We start from the raw sequence: 23,809 nt of genomic DNA on the forward strand, positions 1-23,809 counted from the left end.
ACGAGGCACAATTATTGTAGAAAATTTCAATTTTTCTACTAAACTAAAGATTAATGTTAGCATATATGTAATAATACTCCTTGGTTTATTTAATGCTCTGACAAAATAAAGTTGAATAATACTAATTGCTATACAACCGATTTGAACTAAAAGGATCAAAATCTGAACACAGATTTGATCTCTAAATAGAAGCAAAATAAAGAAAATGAGGAATAAGAGCAAAAAAGTGCATGGGGGAGAGCTTAAAAATTAAAATACGCCGGTGAGGAGATTTGCTACTGTTGAGATTGCAGCTCCTGTAATGGCACATTGCACCACCTGCTCGTGAGAATGATCTTCTGTGGTCAGAGCCAATGCCGCTCCTGTAACTGCCCCAGCCAGCGCACTGTTTTTCTGCCAACAACCAATTACATACCTTGAGTACGTACGTACGTAGAAGACATGACAAGATAGATGAACCAATTAATAGCAAAGAAGTCTCTCAAAAGATAAAACAAATTAAACAAACTCCATAACATCTTGATATTTGTTATAGATGATAAAGACGATAGCTCTCCTTTTATCTTTTGAGACATTTCTTCTCTATTATTTGGTTCTTGGTGCATATGAGGCTCTAGAGTTCATAGCATGTGCTTTTTAATTTTATGAATATGTTTAGAGAGTTCCCCCTTGGTGATATGACTATATGTTAGCCCCTAAGTGTGTGTGTGAGAGAGATCTCAAGTATTGAAGTAATGGCATAATAATTCTCATATATTCAAACACAAAGTAAGGAAAAGCCTACCCAATCATGTACCCCTCGAGCCTCCTTCAGCCCATAGGTAAGACCAGAATACATTCCTGCAGCAAATCCTGCCCATACATGCAAAACCATTTTTTTCCTCAAGCACAATAGCCATTTTTTCTACGGTTTTAGGAACAATAATAACTAGCTAATTTAACATGTCTTCCACCTATACCTCCTTTCATTATTACATGAATAAAAGCCATGCCTGAAAATGTTTTAAGATTTTGTTTCAAGCAAAATATCTATTATATGAGGAAAAAGTATCACCAAAACATATCACCAAAATCAATGCCGTATTTGAAACCAACCAGACAAACATATGCACACACAAAAAGAACTTGAATTACCCCATTGCATAGTTTCCTTTCCAGTGTTCGTTATCTGAAAATACCCCCAAAAAAAAGACATTAGAATTCACCTCTACCTACCTCATTCCAAGGCATCAAACACAAATTACCTTAAGCATCAATTTGTATAAAAATTAACCATGACAATATCTTATGTTTTGAGAATGGAGATAACAAACTCATTTTTTCCAAGGTTGCCTCTCTGCATGAAGATAAATAGACAATGACAATACCAGCAAGTAAATGAAGAGAACAAAGGGAGAGTTTAACAGCTCACCAATGCCTCAACTGACTTTTTGTTATTCTCCCCTGCATCATAATAAGAACACTATTATAAGAAGACTTTCTGACAGGGTTTAAATGATATTCCTGACAACTTTTTCCTTGGTTTAGATGAACAGAGGAAAGGTCTTTCAATTGGCATATGAAATCGACTATGGTCTGTCATATTGAATATGCTTTTAAAGAAAAAAAAATCTATATAATACTATGCAATAAACACATGTTTATTCAATACACACTCAACTGCAATATGAAGGAGACAGTAAAAAGGATGTGGATTGATATGTTTCATTTGAACAACTAAAATGCAGGGGAACAACTCCACCAAGTCATCAACTGCACTTACTCAGCTGTAAAACCATGTTATCCTCAAATAAAAGTTAATTCTAGATTTAGCCCTCAACTATAATAGGATTTTCAAATTTAGTGCCCTAGACTAAACTTTATCCTTAATTTTGATTTTGATCCAGTAGCCATACTCAAACATGACACACAACACCTAAATTTTCACTGTCTAAATGTGCTGACAAAAGTTTTGATGGAGTCAAAAATGAAATTGGTAATGAAAGAAATTTACTAGAAGATAGAGTAATGTAACTTTTAACCCTCAAAAATTACAGAAGGATATGTAATTGATAGCAATAGGACTAAATCTGGAAATATCATCAAAACCAAATATAAAATATGGTAGAATTATTAGTTTATTAAATTTAAACCAGGAAAATTTTCAAATTCATGAAGTAGCTATAGTGTTGCTCCGCAAATTCACAGAAAGAACAACTTACCTTTAAGATCTGGGAAGCGCTGCAGACGCTTCTTGGGAGCACCAGTGACGGCGCTAGTATTCTTACATCCACCTGATTCATACAAATTTAGTTTAACACTCTCAAACTATAAAAATTCCAAAACAATCCAGCATAACAATAGCATTCACTTTCCAAAGAAAAAAAAAAAAAAAAAAGGAAATCAATACGAAGAATTATAATGCATTCGTGAATTCTCGCCTTGAACAGCTGCAGAAAAGCCTTCACGCGCCACCGCTTGAATCGCACCAACCTGTGACGCAACGACGAATTGAATAAGCAGACCAATACATATGCTAGTACAACTTTAAAGTGCATTTATACTATTAAACTGCATAATACCCCAGCAGATTTGAGGAAGGCTTCAGCAACACGATTGAGGAGAGGATGGCCGAGCTCAAGGAATCCACACTGTTCAAAGTGACGAATCTCATCCAGCAACGATCGAGTCTCCAAATTAGAACTCATTTTTGTTGTTGTAATGTCCGGTCTTCAATTCTCTACGATGCAAACCTGCTAAGCAACGCACTCTGCTTTCTCTCCGGATAACGCCAGAGAAGCGAAGATGAAAGGTACGGAATACATGTAGATTGGGGAGTAACTGTAGCGCGATCTTCGCGGCGATTGTGGAGGATCGAGAAGGCGAATGTGGCAAAGCTGCATGCAATGCAATTCCAACAACGTACCAAAAATAAAAAATGCAGCTAAATTAATGGCCGCCTATTATTTGGTCTAACACAATTTTTTTTGTTTTGTTTTGTTTTTTTTGTTTTTTTTTTTTTTTTTTTGGATAAGAAGGAAAATTCTCGCTCATTATTTGAAGGTGTGTACGAAAAATATTTTATTTTGTAACCTTAACTAATTGGTTTAACATGTTAAAAGTTAAATTTGTAAAATTTTTATTACCAAATACTAACCTCGGTAGCAACAGTGTGATGATTATGCTCAAAATTGACAGATTCTTTGTGTGTATTGGTATTTGACCTTGTCTTTTAAATCCTTGAATCACTATGATTTATCTCCTCCAAAATGCTCTATAAAGCCGAAGTGGGCCTTGGAATTGAGAATTCAATATTTTAAGAGAAGAAAGAAATTCAAAGGATGCCAAAACACAAACAACATAAATTATGCCTACAAATAATGACTCGTGACTTGAACTGTGGAAACAAATTAAATATATGATTTTAGGGAATCAAGAAAATCAAAATTGAATGACACCTTGATTTCTGCTGCATGAAATATGAAAGGATTATGATTGCATGAATGACATCACTCCAATAATATAATCAGTATCAATATATAACTAATATTTTTCTCCCAACTTATTTATGTCAACTATCCAAGTCCATACATGTTCAAAGTCATGCAAACTCAATACATAGTTGTAATACAATATATTGATATTAATTATTGATCATATAAAATATAAAATTGTCTAAGAACAAGCTTTAATTTTTCAATGTTAAATTCAACTCTTAGTCATTGACTATTGTAGTATTATTCTTTTAATATTTACTTCATCATTAAATACGATTGACTAACATATAATTTCAATTATTTAATAAATAGAGTTTATCGAGAAAATTTACGTGTTAAAACAAAAGATTGAAAAAATAAAAATAAAATTATATATTAGACATATCTTTGTTAAATACAGAATGAATGAAATTTAAATGGAAGAAAAACAACAAACAAATAAAAGTCAAAGATATAATGAGTGTAATTATTTTTTTAAAAAATACTAGATAAGGATTTTTTCAATACTGACGTTGCATTTCCTTCTTATAAAAGTATCACGAAATTCTGCCGGTGTCGCCAACAATATATTTACATGTCTAATAAATTTTACTTGTCTTTATCAATTGAACTACTCCCATTTTATCTATCCTCTCCTACTAGCTATTCATGGTCAAACCAATTCTTTAACTTTATTTATTTTCTTTAGTATTTTTTTACTTAATTTTGAATTTAAATTTCTTGTATTTAATCAAACTTTTAATATAATTTCTAAATATATAAAATTTAAATACTAACACCAAACTTAATATTATAAAAAAATTAAATTAAAAATAACCTTTGTCAAGTCTTATTAAACAAATTAGACATAAAATAAGACAGAGAGTACAATTTTACACATATCATTGTTGCATATCAGATGTAATATGTGCCACAATTATTATATTTATACGGAGTATATATTTAATAATAATAATGTGGGAGGGGGGGGGGGGGGGGGGGGGGGCATTGGTAACTGTTAAATCACATTCATAGCCAGCCAATAATAAAATATTGGGTGTGTTTTCTAGAAAGCATAATGTACAATTCTTTTCTATTTAAAGTTACATTACATAACATTGAAGGACGACAGCACTGACATCCCCTAGTGTTACACCCACAATTTTCAAAATTTCATTTCAATATAATCAAAAGCTTGCAGGGTGAAGATATTGCCACCAATAAGAACTAAGACGAGAGAGAGTCAGTGACTTAAGAGATTCACATAGAAGAAGAAGAAGAAGAAACTGAACTGAGGGAAGCAAAATGGAGAGCGCAAATATGAGATTCGATAAAATCGCAAAAACTATGGCTATCGGAACGTTTTTTCGCAAGGGTAAATAATTTTACTCAAGCTTAAAGCGTCATGGAGATCTCTCCCCATGCTTGCAACGGCACTGTACATTATCATATCATCCTCTTTCAGTACACGACGGCATGCATCACAGCAGTTTTTCCCTTTTTCGCTTTTGCAACCAACTGCTGGTTTGCGGGCAACCATGTGCTCAAAGTAACAAATTGTCCACCGGAGGCAGGCGTGTGTGGTTCTTGGGCACGGGTCATGATCCGTTTACAGCCATTTCGGGAGATGAATTTTGTTGTATCAATGGGCCGTCATCTCCCCACTGCCTATTATCCGGAGAGTTGGATAAGCCTTCCGCAAAGTTTTTAGGAGAAATCTCTTCCTTGTCAACATGGTTTTCAGCTTCCACGCTTCCGTTGCTGTCAGAAAAGCTACCTTTCTCGTGACCAGCTTCAGTTGAATCCTTCGGGTCTCCTGAGCAAGAATCGTCGTCATGAGCAATATTTGCTGATATGCTACTCGGCAAAACTGCTTGGCTCAAGGTCGAGCACAAGGCAGCAAAGACACTGTTACGTGACTTCGAGGAGGTCTTAGCAGCCCGCTGCAACCTTTTTGGATTAGGCTCTTCCTTTTGGGTTAGTTTGCGTTTCAAGGGGAATGACTCTACTCCATCTTCATCAGAAGTATCCAACTGTTTCTTAGGTGGTGGTTTATAATCCTCGTCATCCTCATCATCATCATAATCAACAAGACCCCCGGACCTTCAATAACAGATGGAATCAAAAGACCATGTATATACATGACATTTGAATGAAAGCAACATACCTAACTGCTGGATAGCTCGGAGCAGAACCATTAGCCACGACTCGCCGAGAATCCCGAGATTGAACTCTATTAGCATTTGACACAGATACTGATGTGGAATCTTCTTCATCGCTGAGAACAATTCCAAATTCAGTGGACTTTACACTAAAAAGTAGTAATACACTAAATACAAAGAGAAGCCTACCTATCCTCGTTGAAATAGTCTTCCTCTTCCTTTTCCAAAGCACGCTCATCAACCCTTTTCCTGGTGTCAACCGGATTAGCAACAGTTCTTGCTCCTGAGGTATCATGAACCTGAAGGAACCAATTGATAAATAAGTACACGTGATAGGAAAACAATCTGAGGATTACTTAATTGACAAGCCAATACCTGGTCATATTTAATTTTTAACGATTGAATGGATGAAAAGTTCTCAAATCTGACTAGCTGATCCCAAAATGTATCTACCAAATATTTAAGTAATACTTTCAAGGTTTCTGCCTGCACAAAGAGCATTGTCATGCGAGAATGGAAAGCAAAAGAAGAAAACACTGACAACTACATCATTACACTATTCAATCTGGCATAGTTGAAAAGATGGGATTAGTACCTTACGGATATACTCGAAAAGTTCCAGAACAGCAGAATTCAAAAGATTATACCGATTGCCATTGGCAACAAAAGCATCAACAATCGGCTTCAAAAGATTGTTCTTCACTATATGATTCATTAAATGCTCATCCTGCATCATTAATATTTTGAATTAGCTAACTATAACAGATTAACATGATTTTTGAACATTGAGATAATTATCATATAACAACCCAAGTACTGTCAATGGTGCACACAAATGTAAGTATAACGTCAATTTTTGTTAGTCACTCCTTGCCCAAGAGAAACATGTAATTGTGAACAAGGATCACGCCTCTAAAATTAATTAATAAATGCTTCATAATAGTAGTAATAACAACAATAAAGACTTCCCACTGAACCTATGAGAGAACACAAATTATAGCTTTTCTTCTAGTTTATGGTGGCATTTTTCATGTAGTGAGATTGGCGTCGTCGACTTACATTACGAGAAATGAGAGTCCTCATAAATCTAACAGCAGAAACTATGAGATATTTTTCTCTTCTTTGCGTCAGAAACAAAACTTTGTCTATCACATTGTTAAGAAGAAAGTCGCACCTGCCACACAAAACAGAAACCCAAAGATGAATAAACAAGACGTAAACAAGCACTTCCATGTGGAGAATCATATTGAGACAAGAACATTATACTTTATTCTATAAGGATGGTGCATGACACAGAAGCAGAGAAGATCACAAATGTTGAGTAGTATCTCGGGCTTTACACTGCTCTGCTTCTCAGTTCCTTTGCTTTGAGATGTGGTGTTTGGAGGACAAGAAGATGTTATGGCATCAATTAGTTGACCCAGGTGCTTCTCATAGAAAATTTCAACAATATTATCTCTCTGCAAGAAATTATATGTGCACATTAATTCAGTTATACATAAAAGGCAATACCAAAAATCCAAAATAACACCACACGATGTACAATTTCCCACTAGATAAGTAATATGATGGACATCCACAAGATGACGAAAAGAAAGAAGCATAAAGTTATATCAGTCCTTTTCCACACTATAGCCACTCAATTTAGGAATAATTGAAGTAAAATTCAAGAGGAAATTGTTGTGGGTTGGATAAGAACTAAGGAAAGCTAATCGATACCAATAAATGCCAGAGGAGAAAAAATTAAATTCCCAGATAGGAAAAACAACTATAAATCAAAGAAGTAAAGAAATTCAAATTGAAAACATTTGAAGATACAACAGTTGTATCATTGAAGCACCTGCGTCCCCGAATTATATGAATCCAAAAGACTGCGAAGAATTTCAAGGAACTGGCAGTGCATATCATCTCCAAAATCTGTCAACATGCCTTTTACCTGTAAATAAAAGAACAAATTATAGCCCACCACTCCAAACAAAGAAAGAAAACATTAACACAACAAGAATGGTATCACTTGGCCTTTCAAGGCACGCAGACTAAGAATAAGAAGAGAATGAAAAATCAATTTTGCATATAAAAACAAGAAGACCCTGGTCAAGTACACCTCTCCACTAAGGCACAAACTAAAAAGGTATGTATGGACCCCAAAAAAAAAGGCAACAAGCAAGTGCAAACAAGCTCAAAGAGGTAAATATTTGCAAAAAAATCATGAGGTAAAAACTCCATGTAATTTTCTAAGCACAGTTCTTATTTTAGCAGGGAAAGTTTTAAAAAATAAAAATGGAAATAAAAAATACAACAAAACAAAACAAAAAGCTAAAGAAAAATAATGGTGGCGGGTTTGGGATGAGAATTAGTCGAAACATATAGCCTTTGATTTAAATGATTAGGAAACCTAAAACACTTGACAAACTATCAAATCAAATCAGGGTGAGTATTCTAAATCAACACTAAAGGATGTTGCGCTTTATTTTATACAAGAGGATGAGTGGGTGAGATGAACACATTTAAAACTTCAGCTAAAGAATTGCCAAAAGCTTTGCAAGAGAGATCACAAACTCAATCACTCATGCAAGAAAGATGCATTGCATCTTTGGAAGTAATACAGACTAATCCTGTAAGTAAGAAAAGGACTTTTCATTGTGTTCCTTCTAAGATGCTGGATGTAGGCTGTAGGCATGCAATCAGGAGATTAAAGTTCACAAACAATGCTCCAAAAGCAGGAACTAGTTTCACATAAATGTAATGAACTTTAAAAGGTTATTCATATAGAGGCATCTTTACACGTGTCTCTCTGTGTGTGTAAGATGCAGCAGTAGGAGGTAACTCAACATTACATACCACTAAACAGAGTTATAGCTTCATAAAACAGTTATAGCCTAAAATGAATATAAAAGTTACTCACCAGAAGTCCAAACAAAGAAAGGCCTTCCTGACGAGTTACATAAGAACGCAGAAGGTTTGGATCCTGATTCAAGAAAAGAATGAGAATGTCTGTCCTGCATACATTACAAAAAATCACAAGTAGAATCTGAGAACAGGTCAGAAAATCAGGCTGTTTCCTCTATATAACATAACAATAAGCCCCATTACCCTGTTAATACGAGTTTTTTGTCTTGACTCTGCAACACATCACTGACAATGTCAAAGATGCCTTCATCGACAAGATCCCTAGATTTATAACACATCAGCACAATTCAATCATCCATACACAAATAGACCCATCAGACAGTATATACAACACAAATCAAATAATATCTCTATAACAACAGGAATTTGCAAAAGATTCAAATGTAACTATACCAAAATAACAATAAAAATGCTGAAAGTGTAAGCTTAAATAACTGGCATACTTGAAGAGCCGAAGCTGCTGGACCATCTGGAGGCTCTTACTTAAAGTACAGAACTCATGCAAGAAGCGTACCTATAATAACCACAAATAGATAAATGTACAATTAATGAAGATTTCAAGAAGTGAAAGGAGGAAAATAAAAAATAAAAAAATCATGCAAGAAGCATACAATAATAACCACAAATAGATCAATATACAATTAACAAACATTTCAAGTGAAAAAATATATGACTATACAGACACTTATTAAAGGAAATTATTTGCATGTCAAAGAAGAAATTAACTACTCCATATCAGTAGAAGTAAAAGAAAAACAGGTGAAAGAGAGACAAAATGAAGTGTGACGTTAAACAGCCATCATTTACCAAATTTTCCTTTGACTCCTCAGAAACTGCCGGAGATTTCAACCGCACAAATAATTCATGAATGAAGGTGCTATCATCTTTCAAAATGGATACAACCTATAATATAACAGAGTTAGGAACTGTTTCATATCTTAAAATATATGGCTTACTCAAATTAAAGAATACTTACATATGCGTTATTTGTATGTATTATGTTAGTAAGTGTAGCACCAGTTGCATCATCCAATGCTCGAGGCAAAATGACATCCTGAAGGAGGAAAATGAGATCCAAGTTTTAGTTACAAACAAGCAAGACTGAAGACTTATAATTTGGCTTATGGTTAGTTGGTTACCTTCAAATAGCCAACTCTATATGTTTGATGTATCTTTGACAACACTACAGGGTCTTTAATAGGTATAGCCTAAACAAGCAACCACAAGAAAAATTAAGTATAGAAAGAAAACCAAATAGAGCCTAACAACTCCTTTACACCATTTCATAAAGCTGAAGTTTCACCATACAAGGAAAGCGAGAATAGAATTAATAGCAGATCTTTACCTCCTTAAAAACCACATTCTCTTTCAAAAAATTGCGATGATGGACATGAGGTACATCCGGGTCATCTGAAACAAAATTGAAAAGCAGTGTATTGGAGTAGAATACAAGATGGAGAGTTGACAAAATGCCCAAGCAATTAGCAATGACATAATAATGTCACATAATATTCACAATACAGAAAGTCACTCTTCTTCCAAAGCATCTTTAGATCTGATAACTGAAACTTTGACCCTACTGAATTTGCTGCATATAATTAGTTGATGCATAGTTGTGTTCTCCACAGCCCCTTGTATATAAACAAAGATTTGAAAGCACCCAAAACAAAAGTGTGGCCCAAGTACAAAGAGAAATAAACATGATATGAAATCTAAAAAATTTCAATCAATCTTAAAAGAAAAAATAGCATAGATATCTCAAAAGTTCAGATGTAGGATAATAGAAAAACTTGAAACCTTGAGGATGAAGTATTCAATATCATGATAGGATTTCTAGATTTGTAAGGTCCATTTGAAAGATGTGGAGGGAAGGAAGAGGGAAAAAAAAAAATACAAGCAACACATATGGAACCCAACTTCCTATTGGCAGCATTTGTGGATAATCAAACAACATTCACCTTAAATAGAGGGCCAGGTTCCTACATCATAACTTGTGGGTCTCAGGTTGCAATTTCTTTCATAATCAGTAAAAATGCAATTTATAGGGAGGCATATTGCAAATATAACGACTTAATTTTCAACAAAAAATGCAGCCAAACTAGACTTTGCTTATCAAAATCTTTATTATAATTGAATTAGTGTCCTTGTTTAGAATGTGCAGAGATCCTAAACTTAACTTTCATGTCTTAAATATCATGTCCAACACATGATAATTTAAAGATTCTTATTAGAAGTACAGAGATAATTTAAAGTCCATTTCACCAAACATATACTTAGAACAATGAAATAATAAAGAAATCCATATACTTGCAGTTCACAATAACAGCAAAACATAAGCAATGCAGGCACCTTGACTGACTCAAAACGAAACATAGTAACAGCATGCAAACTTCAATGAAATGCCATTGAGGAAATATGTGGGAAGAAATGCTGATGTTTAAAAGGTGGACAAAAGTACAAATTAGAAGAATGTTACTGTATGCACATAGATGCAGTATTTTTACAAGAGGAACCATCTAGACTCAAACTAAAGTGCACACTTGAAAAATGGACTGCATGCATTTAGATGCAGTGTTTTAGCAAGAGGAGCCAATGTAACTCATAAATTAAAGGAGGAATGAAAAATCTTACATTCAAGGCATCCAATGATATCCATGATCAATTCATCGCCAAATATTTTTTCAAAAATCTGAGAACTGTTGAGGAAAACTGCAGGAAAGCATAAACCATTGGACAATTAGTTATGTTGGAACCATCATGTACAAGAAATCAATAATACTCACTTATTCCTTTGACTATTTTGAAGAATATGTGGAGACTATCCATGTCCTCAAGATCTTCACATATTCTAAACAAGCTCATCAATTTTCGGAAAATGTCTTCCTGCATAACCAAAAATTTAGCTTAATAAGTGCATATTGCTGCCAGCAATAACGAATAAGGGATGAAACAACCAAAAGCTGAGATGCCATATAAAGCAAAGAGAGAATGTCCATTTCAATAATCAGAGAACATAAAGAATTTGTGCTCACAATATAAAAAAACTGAAGCTTACATCATGCAACATGAGCTCTATCAAACGTAACTGATCAGCAATGCCACTCTCCACAACAGCCTGAAATCAAACAAAAATCATGATGATTAATTTCTTAAAGAAGAAAAGGATGCACATATTACAATTGGAAACATAACCTATAAGAAAAAGAAAACACATCTTAAACATCCTATCCAAAAAAAACAAAATACAAAAGAAACTATGTAATGAGCAACTAGCTTCAAAATACATGATCTCCAGTCATATGCCCAATGTTTTTAAAGCAAAAAAGTGCACAAAAGCGATGAGTCTTTGGTTTGCTTTAAAGCAAAGGGTCACTTTCCACACGAAACAATGCTAAGCGGCAAAAATCAAATACACTTTAAGAAACATATATTATGAGTAATTAAATATTTAATTTTAATACTAACAAAAGTTAGAAATTTACAATTATTCAATATTATTGTTATTTGTTAATAGTTAATGTTAAATATTAAGTATTCTTTTTTATTTAATATTACGTTATCACAAAAATTAATCAATTGATATATATATATATATATATATATATATATATATATATATATATATGATCGGTTTATAATATATAATAAATAGGAGTGTTAGTCATTTAGGACTCCGTCCAGACAGTTTAAAAAAAAAAAGATATATTCTTATTGTTCGTTATATAATACTTTTATTTTTTTAAAGACTTGGATCTGAAAATTCGGGAAACGTTATCGCTATGCAAGTTCACAGCGTCGGCTTGAAGGAACGGGAGCATGACTGTATGTTTTTCCCATACTCCAACTCGTCTCAACAACCCATAATTATCTCGTCTGAGCCACCTGTATTTATATAAATACGGGTGGCTGAGATGAGTGGCATATGGGACAAAAACATATGGTCATAATCCCTTCCCTTCAAGGCAAGGTTGTGTACTTGCGTAGAGTACTTGTGTAGCGATAAAATTGCCGAAGATTTTCAGATCCAATTCTTAAAAAGAATAAATAAATAAAACTCGAAGAAGAGAGAGATGAAGAAGAAGACCCAGAGAAGTTGAAGCACCGCTGCAGGAGAAACCATAAGTTCGCTTAGAGTGGGCAGTGGCGGGGCAGTTGAGACACCGCAAGCTGTTGGATTCCAGAGAAGGTGAATGCCCAGCTTGTCCCTCTTCTAATTCTAACAAGAATAGGCTTTTATTTAAACCCTAGTTTCTTTTTTGTGTTTGTGTTGACCGTTTTACACTTTTACCTTACATAGCACCAATTCACCAGAGCGGAGCAATACTCTGTCACTCAGTTGCTCACCTTGCCTCATCGCTTAAAGCAACGACTTGACTGCCTTAAATAACTTTGCATATAGTACAGAACATATATGAATCAAAGCAAACAGAGGAAGACTCTTTTCAAAGATAAGTCAGATCTCACATAACAAAAGAAAATATTAAGCATGACCATAGTTATTACGGCGCCCTATTAAGTCGCGGCGCCCCCCAACTGCCTAGGCGACCGCCTAGGTGTAAAGTTAAAAATACAATATATATATATATATATATATATATATATATATATATATCAAAAAACAAGTGTCACTGTGGCAGGTAGTGAGGCACTGCCTCTGCCGGTCTGCCCACTGCCCCACTGCCCTGCCATTAGCCATTATAAACCAAAATAAATAAGTGTCTTTGGTTTATAAACCAAAACCAAAGACAATAAGAACTCTCAGCCGGCACTCGGCAGAAACAAGAAAGAAGACCCCCAGTGGTGGACGGCGACGGCGACGGCAGTGGGAGGGTTTCTTCTTCTCTTGAGACCGAGGGAAGTCGACGCAAATGTTTCTTCTCTTAGTTCTCTCTCTTCTCTATTCTTATTAGGGTTTTAGGTCATATCATTTATATTTATTTTTTTTAATTTAAAAAAATCTGGATCGGGTTTACGGGTTCGACGCCGGAGCTCGCCTCGCAAGTTTCAGGCGAGGCAAAGCCTCCAGGCGTACGCCGTGATAACTATGAGCATGACAACAAAAATTGTACCACACAACAACAATATAAAGAACAGAGGCTCTATTCCAAGGCGTTCCAATTGAAACAGTGACGTAGATCAACTTGGTGTAAATAACAATACCAACAACTATAAATAAACAAGATTAATTTAAAAAACAATAAAGTAGACATTTAACACAAGACGAAAATAAGAGAAAATTGGACTTGCACCTTTAGTATCAAAGGGAGGGTTGATATCTCAACTGGAGGCAACTCCCTCAACTCACTATTGATACTATGATACCTATCACCTGAAAATTTTGCATACTGAAAAGTTAATACAGCTCAAACAAAATTATATTTTTAATTCTATACTAAATCAAGAAGGATAAGTTCCAACTTCTCAGGGAGAATATAGAGGAAATTTAGTGGTGCTCAAAGTCTCAAACATTCCACACTAAAGATTATGAATTCTTTATTTCAGTTCTAGAGGAGAGCATAGGATTTGGTAGAAAGATCACAGTAAATGAAACTGATGGCCATAACAAACATATGCTGTTTCAAAATCCCCCATTATAGACTTTAAGATGAGCAAAGCCATCACTGTAATTACACACACAAGAGACATTTATGCTCCACCCAAGAAAAGACAACAAATACTAGTGTAATTGTGTGGAAAGAGATTTGGCTACAATAATAATAACAATAACAATAATAATAATAATAATAATTATTATTATTATTATTATATATTTGATCAGAGGAAAGGAAATCCTGTCAATTTTTGGAATTTCTGCCACAAGGGAAAGTGTACTTTTTTCCAATTTCATCAACTCAACTGGAAGATTTGAACCCATTTGTTAAAATTTTTGTTCTGTTTATGTTTTTCATTTTGAAAACTAAAACATGTTTTTGTTTGCTCAGAAGTATGTTTGATTTCATGTTTTGTCTGTAAAGTAGTTAATGAGAGCTGGCAAAGATGAAACAGAATGAATGGGTAAATCAGATAGGCGGATATCCAACAAGAGGAGAGAGTGAAGTTTGGACAGTCTGACAGATTGGGTGGAATAAGGGTAAGATATGGGGTTTGTAAAAAGATGTCACAATTTGGTGGGGTGCAAGGTATTTGCGGTTTGGGTGAAGTGGAGAAGGTGGGCAGGATGGAATGAACGAAGTGGGTGAGTGGGCAGTGGTCGATTGATAGCAGATAATTTGAAAACAAAAACAGAAAATCTTTTTCTTTTCTAATTAAGAACTTCACTTCTAAAACTGGTTTTAGAGAACAAAAACAAGTGTGTAGCTCCATATCAAACATTGTTTTCTATTTTCATTTGACAAATTTTGTAAACAAAAAAAATGAGAAGACATAAACAGAACATTACCAAATGGCCACCAAATATAGACACTACATTCATGCACTAATCATTTATTCAAAGAATAGATAAAAGCAAGAAAATAACATGTGGTTGCGCTATCCAAATGTGAATATAGTCGAGCTAAGAAAGTCAAGCATAGACAGCTTCTAAATTTTCTCCAACATTACGTAAAGACATGTTTATCTACTTCATCCCCTAAACGAAACTGTTCCTTTCAAAAGGAATATTCTTTGATGGGTAATTAATAATTATAAGAAAAAAAGAACAATATTTCAATGGAAAAATATATTATGAATCATAAAAATAAAAATTAAAAAAGAAGAAGAATTTAATTAAAAAATGCATACTCAATTAGGAAACACATGGATTATAGTCAACTATATGGACAGTTTAATCATTCATGTTTATACTCAATTAAAAAACAAAATTTGTGATGGCATAGAATATTTTGTTATGGTATCACTCTTTCCTTATGAAAGATTGATACAACTAAGAGAGACAATGTTTAAAGAATAATATATATATATATAGGGAGAGAAGAGCACTTGAAAGTTGAAGCACATTTAACCTATAGCACACTAGATCAGACCAATCAAGTTCAAAATCTTGTAAAACTCAAGAATCATGGAACCATAATGCATTCTCATTTTCAAATAGATAGTAGAATAACTGAAGCAAAACTACATTCTCATTTTTTAAATGGATAGCAAGACTACTACAAACACTTACTGTTAAGATTATTGAGTTGCATATTTCTTTGAACATTACAGATATGTTCCCTGCAAGAAAGAAAGGAAAATGAAAATCGTGTCCTACAGTACCTTCACAAGTCCAAAGAAAAGAAAAACAGGAATCATAAATTGTAAACCATTGTCAGAATATAGAAAAACTAATACAAATACTTGCCATATGTGAGCACAGCCAGTTGTTTCTTGAAAGCTAAGGGCCAGCTCAGTTGAGTACTCTGGATCTCTCCATGAAATTATGGTATCTGAATATAAGTACCATTGAGTTAAGCATCATGACAAGAAAAACATGTAAGGCTTAGGAAGGGGAACAAAAGGAACATATGCGATTATAGAATGTTGAGAGTAAAAGAAAGTGAAATAAATGAAATTTCAAATTTAAACCTTCTTGTTTACGATAAATATCATCCGAGCTGATGCGATGAAGTAGCAGTGTTTCATTATCTGCCTCATCAACAACAAGCAACCCAACCTCTTCTGATCTCTGTGTTGCATTCCACCAAAAGAACAAGTTATAATAAGAAACTTTCTATAATAGGAAAATTTCATTATGCAAAATTAAATCATTGATTAGCTGAAAAGTCACCTCCAAATAATCTACAGTTACATGCCCTGTTCCTTGGTCATCCCATTTCCCATCATCATTTAGACGGTAGACCTTAACACGCTGAAACAAAATTGAAGTAATTAAGACTGTTTTTATATGGAAAACCAAAGTTACACACTTATTTTATGGATAAAAGAATAATTTTGTTAACCATGAGATTTCATGAGCACATTAGTGTAGTTGGAAGGAACACAATCATCCAGCAGCAGGTAATCACACACAATTCACCTTAAAATACTTAGACATTCTCAATAGATAAACTGCCACTAAAAATCTATTAAGCTCAAAAGTCCATCGAGAGGATTTAATGTTTAATGACTAACCTAAAGGGTAGTGAAAGATAATTCAGCAACACAGCCCACACTTCAAAATCAAATGAGCTATCTTACTGCTCTTGTTGCATGCATAAATTCATTAAAAATCCACTTCTTTGGTCAGTTAATTATAACTTAAACAAATAGAAAATCAAGTAGATTGTCCATTTTCCCTCGGACACGATAATTCCAAACTACATCTAACTCATTGTTGAAAGAATGCTAGGGGAAATTTTTTGTAGCATCTGCAATAGTATGTGCATATGAGATCTATTGACACTACTGGGGGTATCCTCATCAAAGATTTGGATATCTACTAAATAAAGGATATACTATATTGGGCAGCTGAACTTTTGTGGACATGTAATGTAACAATGACCATGTAGTACTCAACAAAAAGAATGTTTTGTACCTCCATAGATTATTCAGCCAAAAAAGCACAAAGTTAAGTGGCACAAATACACTCAATCGCTAACAGCAAGAAGTCATCACCATAAACGAGAAGAGAGAACTAATATTGCAAATAGTAGCCAAACTTTTTTAAGACAAAGGACCCCCATTGTTGTAGAATGTCAAGTGTATAAGAGAATGATGTTTTTATTATTGATATTAAATAGTAAGATTACAGAAACCGAGTTGAGGAAAAAAAAAAAAAAAAAAACCTGGAAATATTGTCCCACAACATCAGATGAGGATGGCAAAACCATCCATAGACAGCCTCCTAAGATCAACTTAGGAATACCATGGGAAGCAAAAATAAACGATTTAATACACATAAGAGATCATCACAGTAAATCTAAGCCTTTCAATCCTTCTTTAACTCGTAACAATTAATAACATATCAAGTAAAGACTATCTCCCAATTGTTTGACTGGTAGTTGGAGGAAACCAGTGGCACAAATATTTTCATACATTTGAGGTTCTAGGAGCTGATTTGGTAAAAATGAAAACTTAAGTATGAGAAAAATACAAGTGTAAGAATTTTGGTTTTATATTATCCAGCTCTAATAACAGAAATCAATTACTTTCTTGAATAAGCATAATTAATATGCCCACTTACAACATACCCAGATAATAAAAAAAACAGGTGTATAGATATACTTCTGCAATATCTGCATAGACTTTTATTATATCTTCATACATATATGATGAGATACATTAAAAATAAAAAATTAAATTAAATTAAATTAAAAAATAAAAGAAAACATTAACTTACTCTAGTGTTAATACATAACATATTATTTTCTTGTTTGTGCGGAGAAAACTTTTTCATACTTAAATATTGTAAATTTTAGATGTTCAATTTTCAATGATCAGTAACATTAAGTTGAATTAAAATTAAATCAAATTTGCAAAGAATTCCAAAGTCAATACGAATTCATATTTGTTGATATTAAACACACTTTATAACTAAACTCTAAATAGATTCAGTCTTAACTGCTTAACTCAATTATCAATAAGCCCAGTCCTAACACACTACCTACATCCACAAAAGAAGAGTAAAGAATGTCTAGATGTTCTAGAATAATATCATCTCTAATGGCAAAAGAACAAACGCTAGTTTAGCATCATGTAGAAGCAACTTTGCACCCCTAATGACTGAGAACTGCATTTGTTTCTTGCCAGATAAAGCTGGATCCAAACAAATATTCCATCCCATAGAAATCAAGATTCAATTCCTAAAGTAAAATTGGGCGTATTTTACAGAAATAGTAGAGAGTAAACTTGACTTGGGTAAATTCACTTTTTAGCTATGGATTAAACAGGAAAATCCAGGGTATGCTCAACAATAACCACTTGATCACAAAATTCAGAAATTCATATCAATGAAGCAATATGAAGCAATTTCCAAACCATAAGAAAATTCCCGACATTTAGTTCCCAACCGTTTAGCCAAACCCTAATAGTCTCTAACATAAATCTGACACAAACAAAATGCAACCCATATATATGACTCTAACCCTAACTCAGTTACTACTACATAAGCCGAAACTTCACTCGTATAGAATATAACATGAAAACTAAAATTGAAAAAAAAAATAGCATTTTTTAATAATAAGCAATACTCAGTAGAGAACTAACCTGGAGCGAATTGTTTTCGTTGGGTGACTTCTCCTGAGCACCCATGGAAGTTAAGCGGCGAAGGAATTCACTACACCAACCACAGAGAATGAATTGAAGGCAAGTATTTTTTTTTTTAATTTTTTTTGGTTTTAAGGGATTAGGGTTTTTGTAGAGAGAGAAAGTAATAACGAGAGAGAGTTTTGCTTGCGTTATGTACACAAAATCCTTTTTAAGATACAAACAGGACCCAATTAAACCCTAACTGCCATTGGCGTGATAATAGCAGAGCACTGAATCTCCGTCGCTCTTTCTCTCTCTTCGCTTCGCGCTCTCTCTCCCCCTCTCTCTCTCTCTCTCTATCTCTATCTCTCTCCTCTCTCTGTCCTAACTCCTAAGTTTGTGCCCCCGACCTCTGAGAAACAGAAGTACTACTATGCATTTCGTTGGTGGCGGAATGTCCTAAATGCCCTCCCTTTCCGTTGAAACTACAGTGTGCCACTGTGATTTGTCTGAATGACGGGAAATTTGACGCGCTTCTTCTAGGGGTCAGCCTGAGGTCAGAGAATCTATACAATTTGTATTCCACCCTCTAAACTATTTCACATTTATCATTTTGCCTCAAAAGTATTTAGCAAAAATAAAATTGAATTAAAAAATGACATACAACTTGACTAAATCAATCTAACAGCTCATCATATTTTCAAGAGTATTTAAAAGATTTTTTTTTGTTAAGCCATGGGCGTCCGTTTAACATGGGAATCGAACCTGGGTTATCCCAAAATTCTCCCACATAAAGAGAGCTCATTTGCAACTTGAGCTACCATGTTGGGTTCTCGTACCATATTCATACTAATCTCTATCCGCACCTGGCCGGTCCAATTAAGGAACACAGTACTGGCCTAATTGGTTTTTCTATAGTATTTAAAAGATATTTGTTTGTTAATACTGCAACAACAACAACAACACACACACACAAAATATGACATGAAATGTGAGCAAGCCACGCCAACAATTTGATCATATTATTTTAATACTGCAAAAAAAAAAAAAAAAAAAAAAAAAAAAAACGAACTAAAACATTATGAAATGTGACAAAGTCATTCCAACTCTATTAAATTTCTAAAAGTATTATCTTTTATACCTCAACAAAAGAAATAAAATAAAAGAGAGAGAAAAAAAACTACAGTACATAACTAAAAACTCACATAAAATGTGATTAAGTCACTCAAACATTATATTTCTACAAATATAAAGTAATATATTAATACGAGAAAGAAAATAAACTTATAAATTACAAGAAACGTGACTCAATAACTCGAATTTCATCAAATTCCAAGAGCATTACATTTTATATATACCTAAAAAAAATTAAAAATAAAAATAAAAATAAGAATAAAAACGCACACGAAGCGTGACGAAGCCACTCAAACAACATCATATTTCCAGTAATTTTCTAAAGTATAAAGTTTTGCATTAATATCACAAAAAAAAAAAGAAAAATAAACTTAAAAATTACATAAAACGTTACTCGACAACTCCAATTCTATCAAATTTTCAAAAGTATAACTCATGTGAAAATAATAAAACTAAAAAATCACATAAATTGTGACCAATGCACTCAAACAACATCATATTTCTTAAAGTATAAAGTACGGAGTATTACGTTTTTCTTTTTTGAATGCTACTTACACAATGTAGTATATGTTCATAACCTACTGAAGCACAAAGAGACAATACCGCCTCCATTGAAGCTCGGACCCACACCCTACTGAAGCACAATGAGTCAATGCCGCCTCCAGCTCAAACTCACACCCTCCTATATGGGAGTGCAACCTTGATGCTATTAGACCACAAGATCTTGGCATAAAGTATTAAGTTAATACCAAAAAAAAAAAGTATATATATATATATATATATATATATATATATATATATATATATATATATATATATATATATATATATATATATATATATGACATGAAACGTGAAATGTGAGCAAGCCACTCCAACAATGTCATCATATTTATGAAAGCATACAATATTGCATTTAAATACCACACAAAAAAAAAAAAAAAAAACAAAAAACAAAACAAACAAACAAACAAACTAAAAAGTATGAAAACAAAGTCATTTTTAGGGATGTCAATTGTATCCGTACTCGATGGGAAACTCGATTTCTCACTCCTATAGGAACGGGGATGGGGACAAAAAGTGGAGATCGGGGATCGGGGATATTGGGGATGGAGATGTGGGCAATTTTGAATTCTCTGCTGAGGACGGGAGCGGGGATGGGGAGTACTCTTTCCGTCCCGTCCCCGATATATATATGTATGCATGTATGTGTATGTATAGCCACACAACACACACACACACATGTATTACTTTGTATATAATATATATAATTTTAAAAGCATTTTTGTCATTGTATGTCATGCTTATGAAGTGCATATTTAGATAACATGTTTAATTGTAAAATATAGAATATTACTTTAAGTTGGAAATGAATATATATGCATTATTTATTTAAATGTTTTTTAATGTTTAATTTTTAATTTTTTTATAATATATAACTTATAAATGGGGTGAGGATCCCCCGTCCATCCCTAAATAATCCAGGTATGGAGATGGGGGGATTTTCCCTTCCCCTGCAGGGATGGAGACGGGGAATGGGAAGAAAGTTAAGGGCGGGGATGGGGACAAGAAACATGTTCAATTGTAAAATATTGAATATTATTTAAGTTGGAGATGAAAATATATATACGTTATTTATTTAAATGTTTTTTTTATAACTTATAAACGTGAAGGGAATTCCCCGTCCCCGAATAATCCCCGTGGAGATGGGGATGAGGGATTTTTCCATTCCCCGGGATGGAGACGGAAAATGGGAAGAAAGTCAAGGGCGCAGGGATGGAAGTATGTCCCGCCCCGTTTATATCTCTAGTCATTCCAAATACATCAAATTTCCAAAAGTATTATACTTTATACCTCTAAAAAGAACTAAAAACTATCATAAAATGTGATCAAGCGACTCAAACATCATATTTCTAAAAGTATAAAGTACTACATTAACACCCCATAAAGAAAAGGAATTTAGGTCAAATACGACACTCAATTGTCACCAAACTGCAATTCGGCCATCAAACTCAAAGAAAAATACTCCGTATATAATTGGGTTCCTGAACAACACAAACTCATGCAATTCAATCCAAAATGACTTGTTTACCTAAACATATGATGACGTGACAGTTACCCAATTTAAAAATAAAACCATACTGCACATGAAGCAAGAAGCAAGAACAAAAACCCTGTTTCTCTTGCCAGGAAAACGAGGAAATCTATTTATATGCAGAGATATGGACCGCAATTTGATGAACGAGTTTCAGAAAATTGGTATAGTAAGAGTCATGCAGATAAACACAAGACCATACAACTAAGGGTGAAGAAGAATGAGCAAATGCAGCATTACTGGTCCAGATACCAAAAGCAAACCAAAATGGAAGATAAAATCCAAGTATAAATCCTTAAATTTACCCGCCATGGCAAATGCTATCAAGATTCACAACAGAAACCATTTGCAAATGAGATTGAGAAGCAACGCAGATTCACTGTAAGAACTTCAAAAGACTTCAAGGGAGAAAGAACTCCTACTGAGATGGCTCCCCACCAACCCCAAAGCACAGCCAAAAAATCAAGTAAATTTTGGTCACCCCATGATCTCTTAGAAACTATGACAACAGCAGACAAAACAATATAAACAGTATATAATGTAGTAACATAACCTTATATTGAATTTCCTGGTGGAGCAGTACAGATGTGGATGTTAGAACTACACAATTAAAGCCAAGGTACCAATACATCATACTCCTTACATTAAGGATAGGACCTATACAACCAGACAAATGAAGAGAACACATGGCAAGAAGATCATCTCAATAATTACGCATTGCAACCACCCAAAACAGAAGCAAATGATTTGGTCAATAAAGCAACAAAATTTTCAAATAATCTATCATCAAACAACAAAGCATAAAGTTCAATCACTAAAACACACAATCATCTGCCATTAACACCAAGAGGAAAAACATGAGGCATATCAAACCATCAAAAGCACAGGGTCTATGAAGACACTAAAAGTGAACAACTGGAAAGGGAACAATCCTCAATAAAGGCAAAAACTTAATAGGTTATGTCAAAACATAATAATAGTAACCAAGTTTTGGCACTAGCTCAAAAACAACAAGTAGAATCCCAACATTCCAAAATCAAGGTGTATTTAACCTAAACACAAACAAGATCTACTCCTCTCCGCTTCCAGCTTCACCGCTCTTGTTGTTGTGCTTCCTAGCATACCTTTGGTTCCTCAAGAACTTAGGGTCCATCTGCATCAAATCAACAAGCATATTTCAACCCAAATTGGAAACAGAAACAGCTCTCTAAGCTTCCAAATACATATAAGACAAACGTATCCAAGAATAAGAGACTAACGAACCCCTTTGGTGGATGTGTGACGGTGCTTTCTGGGCTTCTTGATGCCATTCTTGTGCGCCTTGTAGGACTGGTTGTGAGCTGTGTGATTCTTTGACTTCGCCATTCCTGCTTCTCTTCCTCACGGAGGAACTGCACAAGCGATTACAGAAATCAATACTTGTAACCCTAGATTCCGTACACATATACACATAAGAGAGCCAAAGCACGAAGAAGAAGAAGATACCTGTGTTCGGGATTTCAGCAGCTGCAACTAGCGAGACAGGGAGAAACCCTGCCTTTGAGCTCTTATGATTGGAAACTTGGAAACCTAGATTTCAGTTGGGCTTTATTTGGGCCTTTGGGGTTATATCATATATATCTATGAGAGGGCCCATTTTAGTTTAATACAATCGCTATACAGTGCCAATCGTTATACCGTGCACCAAGGCCCACATAACAATGTGCATCCCGCGTCTCCCAAAATGACGTCGTTTCGTTAAGTTGTATAGAGAATTAACGCAACGAAAATGTATGTGTATTCAGGTATAAAATTTTGTGTTTTCAGGTATAAAATATTATATACATTCAAAACAGGGGATTTTTATCCTTTTAAAAAAGATTATGGCCCTGTTTGGTAAAAAATTGGTCTATAGGCTAATTTTGGCTTATTTGACCACTATTAATTGT

General features: G+C 34.1%; 2 protein-coding genes and 2 long non-coding RNA genes across 7 annotated transcripts; 1 reads left to right on the top strand and 3 right to left on the bottom strand.

Annotated features, from left to right (window-relative positions):
• Positions 1–61: 61 nt before the first annotated feature.
• On the bottom strand, positions 62–2,833 carry LOC109175675 (outer envelope pore protein 16-2, chloroplastic-like). 3 transcript variants are annotated; one of them, XM_019324995.1, is made up of 7 exons: positions 2,552–2,833; positions 2,421–2,472; positions 2,202–2,273; positions 1,412–1,443; positions 1,135–1,168; positions 785–852; positions 62–393 (listed from the first exon to the last, which is right to left on the bottom strand). In XM_019324995.1, the coding sequence occupies exons 1-7, from the start codon at positions 2,651–2,653 to the stop codon at positions 250–252; spliced, it is 504 nt and encodes a 167-aa protein (XP_019180540.1). In that variant the 5' UTR covers positions 2,654–2,833; the 3' UTR covers positions 62–249. The 3 variants fall into 3 exon arrangements, with proteins under 3 accessions (XP_019180540.1, XP_019180539.1, XP_019180541.1); XM_019324994.1 differs by having other exon boundaries at positions 2,562–2,823; XM_019324996.1 differs by lacking the exons at positions 1,135–1,168; positions 1,412–1,443 and having other exon boundaries at positions 2,562–2,823.
• LOC109175676 lies at positions 2,610–2,886 on the top strand. Its single transcript, XR_002053304.1, has 2 exons — positions 2,610–2,702; positions 2,741–2,886. It is a non-coding gene; the product is annotated as an uncharacterized LOC109175676 (long non-coding RNA).
• Positions 2,887–4,497: 1,611 nt separating this feature from the next.
• On the bottom strand, positions 4,498–19,048 carry LOC109175674 (serine/threonine-protein phosphatase 4 regulatory subunit 3). Of its 2 annotated transcripts, XM_019324992.1 has the most exons (24): positions 18,671–19,048; positions 16,254–16,334; positions 16,052–16,151; positions 15,828–15,912; positions 15,651–15,700; positions 13,777–13,856; positions 11,583–11,642; positions 11,311–11,410; positions 11,159–11,236; positions 9,873–9,937; positions 9,667–9,735; positions 9,504–9,581; positions 9,335–9,430; positions 8,971–9,041; positions 8,711–8,788; positions 8,523–8,616; positions 7,458–7,553; positions 6,884–7,077; positions 6,677–6,791; positions 6,213–6,344; positions 5,993–6,103; positions 5,807–5,916; positions 5,623–5,733; positions 4,498–5,558 (listed from the first exon to the last, which is right to left on the bottom strand). In XM_019324992.1, the coding sequence occupies exons 1-24, from the start codon at positions 18,713–18,715 to the stop codon at positions 5,054–5,056; spliced, it is 2,604 nt and encodes an 867-aa protein (XP_019180537.1). In that variant the 5' UTR covers positions 18,716–19,048; the 3' UTR covers positions 4,498–5,053. The 2 variants fall into 2 exon arrangements, with proteins under 2 accessions (XP_019180537.1, XP_019180538.1); XM_019324993.1 differs by lacking the exon at positions 5,993–6,103.
• Positions 19,049–22,789: 3,741 nt separating this feature from the next.
• Positions 22,790–23,475, bottom strand: LOC109175327. Its single transcript, XR_002053276.1, has 3 exons — positions 23,367–23,475; positions 23,145–23,272; positions 22,790–23,034 (listed from the first exon to the last, which is right to left on the bottom strand). It is a non-coding gene; the product is annotated as an uncharacterized LOC109175327 (long non-coding RNA).
• Positions 23,476–23,809: the final 334 nt, after the last annotated feature.

This window comes from Ipomoea nil, unplaced genomic scaffold, assembly GCF_001879475.1.
Source record: "Ipomoea nil cultivar Tokyo-kokei standard unplaced genomic scaffold, Asagao_1.1 scaffold0688, whole genome shotgun sequence".
NCBI lineage: Eukaryota > Viridiplantae > Streptophyta > Magnoliopsida > Solanales > Convolvulaceae > Ipomoea > Ipomoea nil.